The sequence below is a fragment of the Microtus oregoni genome, unplaced genomic scaffold (genome assembly GCF_018167655.1).
Source record: "Microtus oregoni isolate MIOR12 unplaced genomic scaffold, Mior012 000044F_ref0000062, whole genome shotgun sequence".
In the NCBI taxonomy this organism is placed as follows: Eukaryota; Metazoa; Chordata; class Mammalia; order Rodentia; family Cricetidae; genus Microtus; species Microtus oregoni.
In genome coordinates this window covers 17,906,399-17,922,197 of record NW_024543218.1, presented here as the reverse complement: position 1 = coordinate 17,922,197, position 15,799 = coordinate 17,906,399, and the positions used below count along the sequence as shown (strand labels likewise).

Sequence of the window (15,799 nt, the reverse complement as noted above, 5' to 3'; positions counted from 1 at the left end):
TTCTCAAACAATATTCCTAAGATTTTTTTCATAAGAATATGAGTATATGAATTTATATCTCATCTCTTTTCATGAATTTAGCAAATATTTTTAAAGAAATTATATTATAAATATTGTTTTCATTATTAGAGATATAAACTTAACATTTTGGGACTGGAGATTAACCAAGAATCTTGCGCAGGCACAGGAAAACAGGTATGAAGGGAAATATAAAGCGTATCCAATATTTTATAAAACATCTACCAAAGTAAGTCCAAGCTTTGTGCCTGGAAGTAGTGTACCAAGCCTATTTTTGTTAGTTTATATTTCTTCCCATACATTTCTGAAATATTTTGTCTTCTAGGTAACAACTGAAAAATTTGTTTGCTGGACCTAATTAATGATGATTTACTTAAACTTAACAAGATACAGAAATAGCAACAAAAAGAAATATTGTGTATGTGTGCCTCTGTGTGTATACCCCTCTCTCCCTCCCTGCTTTTCTCTCTCTCTTCCTTCCTTCTCTGTCTCTCTTCCTCTCTCTCTCTCCTCTCCCTCCTCCTCTATTCCTCCCCCTCCTCCTTCTTCTTCTCCTCCTCCTCCTCCTCTTCTTTTTCTTCCTCTCTCTCTCTCTCTCTCTCTCTCTCTCTCATTAATCCCTGGCACAGATTTTAAAACCATACAAAGCTGTAACATTTTTTCACATATGTGATTCCAGTTTCAAAACCTTACATTAAAAATGCATTATTTAGCCGGGCGATGGTGGCGCACGCCTTTAATCCCAGCACTCGGGAGGCAGAGGTAGGCGGAGCTCTGTGAGTTCGAGACCAGCCTGGTCTAGAGAGCTAGTTCCAGGACAGGCTCCAAAGCCACAGAGAAACCCTGTCTCGAAAAAACAAAAAAAAAAAAAAAAAAAAACAAACAAAAAACAAACAAAAAAAAACAAAAAAAAAACAAAAAAAATGCATTATTTAAGAAGACACAATGTTGGGGGCTGGAGAGATGGCTCAGTGGTTAAGAGCATTGCCTGCTCTTCCAAAGGTCCTGAGTTCAATTCCCAGCAACCATATGGTGGCCCACAACCATCTGTAAAGACGTCTGGCGCCCTCACTTGGCCTTCAGGCATACAGACAGAATATTGTATACATAATAAATAAATAAATATTTTTTAAAAAAAGAAGACACAATGTCCACACCATTTTTGAAGATGTAGTAAACAAATAGGTTCTTGTTGCCTCTTTTTTTGTTTGTTTGTTTGGTTGGTTGGTTGGTTGGGTTTTTTTGCCAAACGAATTGTAGCCTCTTTTGTGTCCGTGTCTCAACTGACTCCCAACAAAGAAGCAATGTAATAGGATTCCCAAAGCATGTCAGTTGAGATTAACCCCATGGCTACTCTTCTCTATGGAACATTCAGCCTCTGGGATAGGGTATTTCTGCTCAAGAAAGCCACCGAGCACAAAGTAATATAAGAGTTCACTCTGGCCAATGTTTGCTTACATATTGGAGATAGGATGGAATACTGAGAACAGCTTTGCAGGTACATGGCTTCTTGGCAAGTAGCTACTGATTTATGTAGGCATCACCTACATAATGTGAGAAATAAATGAACAGAGTGTGAATGTTTAACGTATTAGCTATTTTTGTTAAGGTAATCTAAACATAGCCTGGAAAAAAATGGGCATTCTCTATCGGATAAATCATTCAAAATTGCATTTGGATATTTCTCATTTGACAGGAAATGTCTGTGCAGGCAGCAGGCAAACATTTTTTTTTTTTTAAGGATCCATTATAGCTACAGTTCTCAATCTTGGATCGTGGCTTCATTGGTAAAACTATCTTCAAAAATACTTACGTTATGCTTCATAACAGTTTCAAATATTATAGTTATGAAGTAGCAAGAAAGATAATTTTTTGGTTGGGGGGGTCACCCCAACATGAGGAATTGAGAGTCCTTTTAATCTGAAAATAACAACACATGGAGATTTGTCTCTTTAATATCCCATTGTTAAAAGTGTGACAGTTACTTCATTCATTCTTTGCTATGGGTATCTGTTATCTTATCTCTATGGAGGCACTATCTCATTTTGAGTTGTTAGCAGAAATAATAATACGCCCATGTTTTCTTTGTCCATATCTACATTAGTAATACAACTAATTTCTTGCTATGGTTTTTGGGGTAATGTTGGAGGAAATGCCTGAAACTCACTCAATGAAGTAGACTTCGCCTTTCTCCGTGTAGGCCATTTCCCAGTTATCAGGCAAGGGGTCCAAGTCCTCGTTCTCCTCGGTCTTCACCGACTTCGTGTCATCCGCCTGGTCCTTTAGCTCCTCAGGCTGACTGTATACGGGTGCAGGGTAAGGCTGGGAGGGCGTCTCCCCTGAGGCACCTGCACTTTTGTCCTCATGGTCACTGGATTCTGCAAGAAGAAGAGCCCACAGTCAGTGGCTGCAGCCACAGAAACTGTGAAGAAGTTTGGAATGAGCAGAGCCAGGGATGAAGTACCGCAAAAACTAGTAGGGAATAGTTCTGAACAGACACACTAGCAAAATACTATGGAAATTATCAGCACATTGACTTAAGTCCACGGTTCATTCATCATTGCTGTCAATCATTCAATTAAAATACTGTTGTTTACTCAATAGGGTCTTTGCTTAACACAGGTGTGGTAGCAAAATATTGATAATCTAAAGACATTCATGACCTAATGCCTAGATATTTACCTTGCATGGGAAAAGAATATTTGTCGATATTTTAAAATATAAGACCTTGAGACAGGAGATTATCTCTGATTGCTCAAGTGAGTTCACTACAGTCGCAAACAACCTTAAAAGCCAAAGAGTCAGACAGAAAAGATGAGAAGAATCCTTGGCTACAGAGAAGATGGAGGTGTTACAGTCTGCTTGGCTTTGGACACGGGTGACTTTCATATGTAGGACGGGCAAGGAACTACTTCCTTCCTGAGAGACACCAGAAAGGAAGCCAACCCTGACAGCGTGTCAATGTTAGTGTGTGATGACCCATGTCAGCTTGTAACTTTCGGAGCTAGAATATCGTTCACTGATAATATTCAGATGCTATGCATCTAGTGATTTGTGACAGTTGCCATGGAAAACTCACAGAACCAAAGCTAAAGCAGACGCATACTGCAGAAGAAATGAGGTGTGGCCCTTCACGGTAAAGTCTGTAACTTTTAGAATAATAAAAATGAACAGTGAATAGCAGATGGCTCTGGGGGTTAGAGCTCCTACTGCTCCTCCAGAGGACCCAGGTTCCACTTCTGGGATCCATATCAGGTGACTTACAATGACATGAAACTCCAGCTTGTTCCCTCTTCTAGCCTCTGCTGTAACCCCTATCCAAACACACAAATAATAAAAACACCATTTTCTAACAGGAAGAACTGTGAGCTGGGGAGGTGGCTCGGGGGTGAAGAGGATTTACTGTACATGTATTGGAAACTGACCCCCACTGTTGTATCTCCAGCACACACATAAAAAGCTAGGTATGGCCACCCTACCTGTTATCCTACCTATAATCTCAACACTACAGTAGGAAGAGACAAGAAGGTCACAGAGTCTTACTGGTCAATCACCCTAGCCAAAACCCCAGCTAGTTCTAAGACCAGTGAAATATCATGTTTAAAGTGAACAGGGGGGAGAGAGGTCTGGAGTAGAACCCATGACAGAGTCTTCTGGCCTCTGAGTACATGCAGGGGTACAAATACATGTGTAGACGCACACACACAAACACACACACACACACCAAGGGGAAGGGCAGATGGGTAAGAAATAGGTTACCAATAAACAATAGAGGAAAATTTACCTAGTCAAGTAAGTATTAGTTTGCACTGAACCTAAAGTTAGATTGGTGAAACCCAGATCCCCACACACATCTAAGTAAAAATTCTTTACTACAATGTTAAAAAGTGTATTAGTATATTAGACACTGCAGTGATATTTCATTTGTAGTCTAGTAAATAAACCTTGCTTGAAGATCGGAGAGTAAAACAGCTACACTGGTCGACCAGGCAGTGGTGATGCACACCTTTTTTTTTTTTTAAAAAAAAAAACAAAACAATTATCTTTTTTTTTTCTTTTACATATCAATCCCAGTTCCCTTTCCCTCCCCTCCTCCAATTCTATCTCCCTAACCCCCAACCCCCATCCACTCCTCAGAGAGGGTAAAGCACATTGCTTTAGGGCAGGATCAAGGCCTCCCTACTATATCTAGGCTGAGCAAGGTATCCATCCAAAGAGAATAGGTTCCCCCAAAGCCAGTACATGCAATAGGGATAAGTCCTGCCTGGTGCCATTGCCAGTGATCCCACAGTCTGCCCCAGCCATGTAACTGTCACCCACATTTAGAGGGTCTAGTTTGGTCCTATGCTGGTTCCTTCCCTAACCAGCTGGAGTTGTGAGCTCCCATTAGCTCAGGTAGACTGTTTCAGAGGGTGAACCCATCATGGTCTTGACCTCTTTGCTCATATTCTCATTCCTCCCAATCTTCAGCTGGACTTTGGGAGCTCAGCCCAGTGCTCTGCTGCAGGTCTCTGCCTCTGTTTCCATCAGTTGATGGATGAAGGTTCTATTTAAGGTATTCATCAGCCTAACTACAGCGCAAGGCCAGTTTGGTCGCTCTCGGCTCTCTTGCTTAGGGTCTTAGCTGTGCTCATCCTTGTGGACTGCTGGCAATTTTTCTAGTGCCAGGTTTCTTGCTAGTTCCATTAATGGTTTCCTCAATCAAAACGTCTGACACACACCTTCAATCCCAGTTGCCTCGGTAGCTTGCCAGAGAAACTGGACAGTAGTGGTGCACACCTTTAATCCCATCCCTGAAGAGGAATATAAGATGGGAGGAGATGGCTCTCAGCTGCAGCCTCATTTTAAAGATTCCTGGAAGCAGGATCATCATTTCAGACTGAGGTAGAGGTAAGAGTCAGTGGCTGGTTGTTTCGTTTTTCTGACCTTCAGGTTGAACCCTAATATCTGTCTCTAGGTTTTTATTATTAATACCAATTAGAATTCGTATTACAAAACATCCAAGAAACACGATTGTATGTTAGGAAATATGTAAACCAGAACGGGAGTATTCCTTTTGTTCAACACTGAGCTCAAAGATGCCTGAAAATCTCTTTACTAACCTGAGGGAGTCAATAAAGACAGAAACCTAAGAACTTCACCATGCCAAGGGTCCACCTATCTATGCTAATGCAGTCTTACTTAAGCCAGCAAGCTTCCCTGAAGAATTACTCTACCTGTATCCTGGTATCTGATCAGAATGTAGATCTCAAAATACAGCGGGAAAAGAAAAAAACATACATAAAGCAAGAAATACTAAATCTAGGGTTAAATGCAAATTGGAATTCACATCTTGGGAAACTTGGAAAGCTTACTAAAGGTAATGTTCTTACAGGGGAAGAAAAGTGCATTGGGAATCTGCTGAAGCATGGACTTCTCTCCTTTATTATGAAGTCTAGGGTTTGGGAGTAAAAATGGAAAGAAATATTACGAAGGTCTCCTTCCAGAGGTTCATCAGTGGGTAGGTGAATAAGACAACTCAGGAACTGTTTTCTTGGGATGAGATTAGGGAACAAACATTTTGGCCAAGAGAGAGACTTCATGGGGTCACTTTTGTGCTGTTTTCTAATGTTAATCTTTGAGATGCTGATGCTTCTGCTTCCCCCACTGCAGCTTATCTTCCCGTTAACAACAGAACACAGGCATCTGTTGGAGCACAGCAGGGCCAGTCCTGTGTCGAGCAAGGGAGAAACCCTGGAACAAAACGATAAAGAAAATTCTACAGAAATTCCTGCAAAGGGACAATTGGGCCGTAAGCTGGAAGAAGGGTCCTCCTGAGGCTCACAAGTAAAGATGCAAGGAGGGGAGATGTGAGGAATAGAATCCCATCCTGGGAATTGGAACCTGTGACGCTGTTTGAAAATAAGCAACAGCCAAGCAAACAGTCAAGCCAAAAAATGAAGCCCACAGATGCACATGTGCTTTGATACAGTTTTCTGACTTGGAGACTATCTGTTCTAGAAATAAAGATATCATTGAGTAAGTATTGTTGCATATTTATTGTAGTGTTGTTTCCAGTAATAAAGTCCTGGGACTCATATAATGGCTTTTATTCAGAATATCGTCAGTATACTGTGTTTATATGATCATGGAAAAAGATGTAATTTAAAAACAACAAAATTACAGCTACAGATCTATTGATCTGGAAAGGTCTTTATAATTATGAGTTGAAGACTGATTTTCAGGGGATATAAATTAGCAATATATACTACTAGTAGATAGTGCACATACGTCCACAGAAATTAGAAATAGCTGGGGAAAATGTTAAACTTACTGTCAACATTGAGAATGGACTGGTGATGGGAAAATTTTTCTTTATATGATTTTACATTCAGTGGGTATATTATTTTTAGGAATTTACAAATTAATAAAGATCTTTTGGTAAATTAGTAATATTGAATGGAAGCTTTGTGTCAATATAAATTTTTCGGTCAATTTTTTCTTATCTGTATTAATCTAGGAGAGTTTACTATATTATTTTTTCAGAATTAGGAGACCTAAGAACACATAATGCCCACTGGTTTGGCTTGAAAAGGGGAAAAGGGAAACAGACTAGTCTTTAGTTATATAGTCAGTGATTCTTCCAGGCTAGAACTCTGTAGCGTGCGCAAGCGCAAACGCAACAGCAACACCGTGAGAGCCGCTGCCGATGTCTTTAGGTGCTGTTGGCGGCAGCTGGTTACGGCATGGCCACATCAAGACATGGATCGTGCCATGGTGTGACGGAGGAGCATCCGGGACATTGTGCTGTACGGAACAGTTACAATGCACACCAGGATCTGAACTTCTTCTCTGGTCCAGTACTCACGTATGATGTTCTGAGTACTCCATTGCTGCCAGGCAACGAGGAAGGGAGAACAAGGGAGGCGCGAATCCTGCTTTGTTGGAACCCAAACTTGCCATCCATAGTTCCCCCCACCCCCGCCCGTTGGTGAGAGGTTGTGCCTATGCATGCATTCATTAGTCTCATGCTAAGAGTCAGGGAACGATTCTCTTCCAACATGCTATGACTGAGATATCTCTCAGAATGGAGGGAGAGAGAGATGCGTCAGGGCTGGATTGGGCAGACTTCTTCACAAGCCCTCAGGCTTCATGCTTCAGACGGTCTCCTGACAGATGAAGCAGTAAATCGTCCTCACGGTGTGACAAAATATTAGATGTTCATGTTCTTCAAAACTATTCTAGGCGTTCGCAGACAGCAGGAAGCAGGTCTACAGATGAGAGGCAACTTGTTTTCATGTCTCAGACCAAAGGCAATCATGCCAAGGCAAAGGCCTGGAAAGAAGTGGGTTGACAGAGAATTTTATATAATTAAGACAAATAAGAAGAGGGAAGTTATAATCAGCTTTGTGGGTACCGGAGCTTCACTGAGACAGAGACTGTAGGAGGTACGGAGGACCCCATGGGTGGTGAGACCACGGCACAGATTACCATACTAGTTTAGAGGTTCCTGCCAGACCGAGGAGAGAGACATGGAGTCAGGAAGTTCCTGGGTGGAGAGGGTCAACTTGAAAGGCAGCAGCAGATGGCTGGAGGGAGTGATAATTTAAACGAGTGAATGCATTTGCCAAGGGAGACTTCACGGGAAGTGGAAGCAAGGATGTTTTCTGCAGGGACCTGAGCTATAGCCACACGCACCAGCCACAGGAGGATCTGAGGATCTGAGGACCGCAGCCTGGGCACAGTGGGGACTCAGCAGACCTGAATGCAGCACGGGAAGAGGACAGATGGAAGGGTGGTCCGAGTTTCTGAAGAGCACAGTGGAGAACGGACCCAGCACTGAGAGGCACCAACAGCATAGCGATCTCCTGTGATCGCTCCCAGTTAATGTGGTGTCCATGGGAGAAGGATGGTAAAGAAGCCAGTTCATTAGGAACTGCAGAATTATGGCAGCGAACAATATGTGGAAGAAGAATCCATTCAAGGTCACGTTCAAGCTGGTGCAATAGCTCAGTGATCAGGAATTGGCCACCGAGAGGGAGAATCCAAGTTTAACCCCAGGTTGCCGTAAGGTGGAAGGAAAGAACCAGCTCCTGAACGTTCTTCTTTGAACTCAGCATGTGCACCACGCCATGTAGATATACAGACGCATGCTCAGAGGGAAGAAAGAAACGTCAGGTGAGGTGGTGCGTGCCTATTATCCCAGCAGTCAGGAGGTAGAGGCAGGGGGATCTCTGAGTTGGAGGATGGCTTGATCTACAGAGTGAGTACCAGGAGAGTCAAAGCTATACAGAAAAATCTTTGTCTCAGATCCTATTCCCACAAACAAACGCAAAAACCTTCATACTATATAAATGCAAAATATTTTTTAAAGGTTTGCCATGACCAAATAAACTTGGGGTTATAATAACACCATTATTCCCCAAAAGTAATGTTTTGCCAACCAAACCACAGTCTTTATCTGTTGTGTTATTTGTTGTTGAGCCGGGGATGATGCAGCATAGCTTCCCCAGTTGGACTCACTTGCTTAGATACATTTCTTTATCTTTAAGCAATCACCACATTAGCAAACACGCATTAAATTCCTATAATGTGCAAAATATTTGACAAGGTTTAAAGGAGGAGGGAAAAGTCCCTTTGTTCAGGCCTTTTGGGAGCTGGATTGAGAGGGAGACAATAAATGGCACCAGCCTCCTCCACCTGAACAAAATAAATGGGGAAAAAACTGAAGGAGGGGAGCGGAGAATCTTAACACCCTCACGTTTGTTATTCATAAAGGCTGACATAGAAACACGTTTCCCAGGGAGAGTCTGAAGCTTCTGGCGGACCCAGAAGCAGGCTAATTCATCTATCAGCAGCACTGAACCAGGGGAAGCCTTCCTGTAAGGGACAGAACCGATTTCCAGAAGAGCGAAATAGAATATGTAGACTCACAGGTGTATCCAGCCCACTGCCAGCAGGGGCACCGATAGATGGGGCATAACGCATTTATATATAAAACAACATCATTTTACAATATCGAAAGGCTGGATTCCTTTGGAAGAGGAAAAAGGAGGAGCTGAACTCAGTAAGCCAAATTGTTGTTCTACCTAGGACCGCTAGGGCAGCCATTCCATTTTTCACTGGGTAGAGTGAGTCTGGGGACCAGTTCAGTAGAATGTAGTATCTTCCTTCAAATGGAAGGACTCTGGGGATGGAGAAGTGCCTTATTACAAACCACTGTGATGATCTGTTAATGACATCCCATAATATGTGAGAGTCATACAGAATTTTCCAGGGAAACCCCGTAGGAAGCAGAAGCAAGAATAGCCAGCACAACTCTTCGGGGCGATCCGGTTAAGAGGTCAGTGAGAGAAAGAAGAGCTGACAGTAATTATTTAATTAATTAGATCTATAGACATTTATTGAAAGTCTAATAAAGACCAGGCAAATAAGCTAAGTAAAACAGAGTCAAAGGGACTTTGAAGGGGCTATCAAGTCCGACCTCAGAACACTGGTTTACGGCAGGCACTTACTGCCCATCGGTCTGGAAACCAGGAAGTTCTATCAAGGTGTTTTCAGGACCGGCTCCAGCACTTGCAGAGAAGCTGTTTCTGGCTTTTCCTCGCTAGTTCCTTGTCTTGTGGCACATGACTTTAGCCTTCCAAGAAACCGCGCGGGATCAGGGGCATGCACTACTCCAGTTTGACCTCATGTTAGTTAGTTGTCCTGTTTCCAAGTAAAGTCACATGCTGAAGGGTCAGGAGATGCGATTCAGCTCATACAATGGTTCACTGTGTGAATCCATCCTCTAACCCCTTTACCTAACGGGGAACTAGTACTTGGCAGCTGCATACTACCTTGGTAGTGGTTCAGAAATGAACCACTAAGAACAGAAAGACTCTTGACTATTAGAAGGAGGAAAATGAATAGATCTTCCATGCGAACGGTATTCTTCTATACATTCCAGCTCACTGAAGTTTGGATCATAAGAACCTGACCCCAACCTAGCCACATAACCTTTGACCTACACTTTACCTTGCCTACAAGATAAGAGGGGGGTGAAGGTGGTGCAGAAATTATGCAAATAGCCAAGCAATGACTGGTCCAGTCTGAGACCAGGATCATGATAGGGAGCCCAGTCCTGACACTGCCTGGAGCCAGGACCCAGAGACTGGACAGAACAGATACCTAGGCTAAAACCAAACATGACTGGCAGAAACAATAAGTTAATGAAATGATTCCTAAAGATACTCTTCTATACTCCTAGTTCATTGCCTAGCCCAATAGTCATCAGAGGCTTCACCCAGAAACTGATGAAAACAGATGTAGAGACCCACACTCAAATCTTAGGTGGACCTCAGGGAAGGCTGTGAAAAAGGTGTAGGCAGGATTATGGGAGCCAGAGGAGACAAGGACACCACAAAAAACCCATAGAATCACCTAACTCGGGCTCATAGGAGCTTCTGGAGACTGGACCACTAAACAGAGAGCTTGCATGGGACTGACTGAGGCCCTCTGCCCAGTATCACAGTGTGTAGTTTGGTCTTCTCGTGAGACCCTAGCAGGGTGGCAGGGACGGTCACTGACCCTTTTGAGACCCTTTCCTCCTACTTGGCTGCTTTGCCCAGCCTTAATGAGAGAGGGGGTACCTTGTCTTCCTGCAAATTTGATCTGCCAGGGCATGCTGATATACATGGGAGGCCCTTTTCTGAAGAGACAGAATGAAGAGCGGGTGGAGGATTGTGGGAAGGGACTGGGAAGAGGGGAGGGAGGGAGAGGAAACTGTGAATGGGCTTGGGAAAAGTTAAATAATTAATAAAAATATAAAAGTACGAAAAAAATCTAGGTTCAAGTGGGTCTTCCCACTTCAAAGGGTTTAATTAGGGAAAAAATTCCCTCACAGGTGTGCCATTTGAGTTTTGGTTAATTCTAGATGTAGTCAAGTTGACAACCAATAATAGACATCACCTGTTCAACCCTTGTCAACTTGACACACAATCATATCTTCTTAAGTCATGCTTAATTTCAAATATTAAAAATAATCAGGTTATAATTACATCTAACATAACTATTCTACATACAATTGCAAATGCATTATATATTTAATCAGTTCATAATTACACCTCACATGCTATAACTATCTCTTGTACAATCACAAATGCATTATAAATTCAGAATAGGTTGCACTATCCCTTGAGGGACATTCTTTTAGTATCACAATTTTAAATATGATAATCATTGATATTCTTTTAATTGATGTTACACCATAAAGAAATTGAGGGAAGAGAACACAAATATCTGTATAAACACATTCCTAACAAAATACGACAGAAACACTCGTGTCCACTCTAATCCTTCTTCTGGCATGTGGCCTTAGCTGGCATTTATAACTACTCCCTTCTGCCACCCATTCTGTGTTTTCTCCTGGGGGAGTGGCGCATACTTTCATTCCTGAAGTATCTTTCCAGTAGATGAAAAAGTGTTGACCTTTCCACAGAGGAAGTGATCCAATGTAGTCACCCTGCCACAGGGTGACTGTCTGGTCACCCCAGGGAGAGGTGCCTGTCAGGGGCTCAGTGTTTGTCTCTGCTGTTGGCAGATGTGACACTTAGCAGCAGCTGTGGCTAGGTTTAGGGACCCACTTGACCTACTGCTAGCCAGACTTAAGCTAAAGCTCCATGATCACCTGACCTCCACAAGCCCCTACTTTAGCTGGAGGTTCACAGTGTTTCTTAGGGTCTCCTGGTGCCAGTGTCAATTCAGACCCCTGGAAACCGTTTCCTTTCCTCATTGTACAGTTAGTTACCCTTGTAAAAGACCGCAGGTCCTACTGGGGAAGAAATGAAGAAAGGTCAACTGTAAAACTTCCAGGTGTTCTGTCAAGGTTCTTCTTCAGGGGAATTTGTCTGTCCATTAACGGCTTTCTGTCTGCAAACATGCTCAAGTCTGGAAATCACCAGCTGAGATTCCCTTTTGCCATGATCCAATAATGCTTCCCCCCTCCCCCGCATTAGTTGGCCATCTTCTGACAAGTGCTTCAGCCAACCATTCAAACAGACTTTTGATGCCTCTTTATCAAGCTCAGAATCTTCATTCATTGGGCTCCCATCAATAAACTCAGCCGGATCCAGTTCTATGTTCTTTCCAACTTCCTTAAATGGAGCTAGAAAACATCATTTTGAGTGAGGAGACCCAGACCCAGAAAGACAATTATCACAGTACTCGCTCATAAGTGGTTTTTAAAGATGAAGCAAAGAAAACCAGCCTGCACATCACAATCCCAGAGATCGTAGAGAACAATGAGGACCCTAAGAGAGACATACATGGATCTAATCTATGTGGGTAGTAGAAAAAGACAAGATCTCCTGAGTAAATTGGGAGCATGGGGACCTTGGGAGAGGGTTGAAGAGGAGGGGAGAGGCAGGGAGGGGAGCAAAGAAAAATGTAGAGCTCAATAAAAAACAATAAAAAAATTCCCATTCACAGATATACTCCCTATACTTCTGCTCGAGTGTTTAACACACTCACTTGGCTCTTTAGTAGTGTTGCACACTTCCTCATGCACTACCCTTTCTACCTCCCTTCTAGGATTCTGCTTTGCCTCAAGTCTGAGCAACTCTTAGTTGGCCCTGAGGGACATTGGTAATGTCCTGCCTGGCATCTCCTCAGGAGACAGTCACTGCTGGTTAAGTAGACAATGAAGGATTAATTTCCTCAATCTAATATTTAAGCATGTTGAGGTAGGGGTACACCTGCCGAGGGGAGAGATCAACTTTTGAGACTCTTGAGGATTCAAAGTTCTCAGCTTCCATAGGATCCTCCCACATTTCCCGGCCCAAGCCACAGGATGCCATTAATTGTTCTCTGATTAATGCATTTACTGTAACCATGGACGGACACCCTCCACGGCTGGAATTTCAATTCTTGCTGTAATTCAGACAACATTATAATGAAGGTTTCAGTCTGAGCGTCTGCTCCTTGAGCTAGGTGGCTGCTGAAGAGAAGACTCTCCCGGGGCTGCTAGCAGAGGGTGTGGCCCAGATTAAAGGTGGACCGTCTCACCTCAAGAGATCAGGAGGTGGATCTTCCACCCTCAGAAATCTGGATTACAAGTGGGTCCTCTCATTTCAGATGATTTAATTAAGAAAACAGAAATTCTCCTATGTGTCCAGTCATTTGGCTTTTAGCTAAGTTCAGAGGTAGCCAAATTGACAACAGAGAATGACGATCACACAATGTGTTTCATTATGCAAAGCGACTGTAGGTGCTGCACCGTGAAATCAGGGAGATTGTGAAGATGTCTAAGTTTAAGAGGAAATGGTTGATTTTATGTTTTGAAACCAACAACCATATATATTTCCAAATTTATTTCCCTCCATAAAAAAACTGTGCTTTGTATTTCTACAGCTATGCGACAAATTTGAATAAATTCAGTATTTTCTCCTCACCTTCATATCATTCCTTTGTAAGAAAGCATAGGTGCTGAATATTTGCAAAAGGAACACGTTTCTAGTTTATAAGAAGGAGAACCGCTTGGATTTTAGAAGTTATTTTCTTTTGTGTGGTTCTGAGAGAGGAACAAACGTTCCTCAGGAAAAGCAGCAGCTTGACCTCTGAGTAGGAACTGAGTCAGGTGACGTGGGTTTCAATCTTTCTTTCAAGATGTGATGTTGAACATGTGTGCATGGGAGGCAGCGGCCTTGTCTGTCTGTAAGGATGAACTGCGCCTGTCTAGGAAATCCTTAGAATGGAATGCTATTGGGATGCCTTTGATGTGCGGTAAACGTTGTCTGTCTTTACCTTGAGTGTTACTGCTTAGGACGCTCAGCTATCTTGGGTTGTTAAATCCAGTCAGTCTATCCCAACACAAATGATTTTGACCTAGAAAAGCAGGATGTGGACAATTTTCTAAGAGTTTTAGTTCTTTGGGGATTTTTAAAAGACGTGTGTAAAGTAACAATAAAACTATTTTCATAAGTTGAGCTCCTCCCAATATCCGGTCCAGTTGATATATAACAGGATTAACTAAAGGAGAAAACATCATCCCGAGGAACTACACATTTTCCCTAACGTCATCTCTATCTATTTTTCCCATTGGCCTTGGGCTCCAGAGCTATGAACTTGCTGTTACATTAGCACCTTTGAGAATCCAGACAATAGAACCAGAGGCACAGGTCCCCAGATCTTATTTCAGCAAAAATTTGCTTTCCCAGGTCACTACTGAAGCCTTCCATGCTACTAGTTTCCCTGGTACTGGCTTCTTCCACCGTGGTTTCTGGTTTTTGATGGAACTGGCCGTGGTGGTGGACATGGTGGGATTGAAGAGGTCTTTAGCTCTTTGAAAATCTAACAATCCCATTCGAAAATATGTTCAATATGTTGATCCAACGTTTTTACTTTGTTTTGTGGTGAGCAGACTCAATTAGAATTGGAGCCACACTCCTGTATCCGTGCTGAATGCTGAAATCCTCAATTAGTACTGGAACCGTACACGCCTGCCTTGGTGCTCAGTGCTGAAGTACTCAGGGAGAACAGGAACCATAAATTCCTGCTCATGAACAAACACTTCAGGGGTGACAGTTGAACAAGCAGCAGCTATTGCTGTAATTGGTTTCTAATAAGCACTTATGATTATTAAGTATTTATCTTATTTATAACATAACTTGATGCTTATAAGCATATCTATCTATCTTTTTGCCATAGTCATATATAGAGAAACGTGGAGGAACTGTTCAGATACAAAGCTGTCATGTAGAGTCCTCCTGTTTTCTATATAACCAGTTGATTAAAAGAATTTAGGCTTGTAGGTTTTTGTTTAGTTTCTTCCCAAACTCCTAAAATCTGGAGAATTGTGGGCACTACAATACCTGTAGACTGTATAGATTGTGAATATTTATGCTTGCCATAACAAGATTGCTTTTTTTGATGTGGGCAAACATGCATGTGGTACAGAACCCTAAACTACAAGGAAGAAAACCAGCAAAGCAGTTTCTTCATTGCTGCTCTCAGCGCTGCAGGGATCCAGGCAGCGGAGAAGACTATTGTTTCCAGTACCTCAGGAACTTTCCTTTGCATATTGATTACTAAGATTTAATTGGTTTTGATGGTGGAATGATTTAGAAGGAGTTATGATCTCTGAAAGAAGTATCTTAAATTCTTCAAAACTCGGGATACTAGAGTACTGGTCCTTAGCCATGTGAGGTGCATCTACGCACACATACAGGCTTGCAGGCTTGCATGTGTGTGTCTGTGTGTGTATGTGAGGGTGTGTGTATCTTAAGCAGTTAGACAAATCAATACTTTTGAGCTGCTCACAGGTATTTCCCTTCATTATCTGAGGCCATGATGAAAACACAAACTATAGCCCGCTAGAACAAGGGCAGGTTACTGTCATGGTTGAGTGTGCTTCTAGATTTGTAGATGCTAGGTCAATTGAGGAAGCAAAAGCCACCAATTCTGTAAAGAAATTATTTCCTATCGTTTAAAAACAAATTGGGACTCATCCACTCAGGAGGCCAGTCAGGGAACTGGGAATTACTGAGAAAGGAGATTTAATGCTTCAAAATTGTATTGCAACTTTATCTGAAATCCACAATTGTACACAATACTAGAATAGCATAGAAATTATGAAAGTAGAATATTCAAGGTTTGTAAGTGGAAAACGACAAGGAAAAGTATCTCCCGGAATATATAAACTAAATGGAAAAGAATCACTAGAGAATATTAGTAGAGGAAATTATGTCCCATTATCGGGGAGCAGAGCTGCCTTAATTAATAAATTTATTACTTCTACAGTATTTCATTTTTAACACTTTAATGA

The 15,799-nt window shown here is 42.2% G+C and overlaps 1 protein-coding gene across 5 annotated transcripts in view; it reads right to left on the bottom strand.

Moving 5' to 3' along the window:
• LOC121434623 (membrane-associated guanylate kinase, WW and PDZ domain-containing protein 2) overlaps positions 1-15,799 on the bottom strand; it is a 1,272,606-nt gene that overhangs the window by 417,500 nt on the left and 839,307 nt on the right. For all 5 annotated transcript variants that reach the window (XM_041633542.1, XM_041633543.1, XM_041633545.1 and 2 more), the window contains one exon: positions 2,186-2,396. In XM_041633542.1, the coding sequence (XP_041489476.1) occupies positions 2,186-2,396 (211 nt within the window). The remainder of the gene's footprint in view (positions 1-2,185; positions 2,397-15,799) is intronic.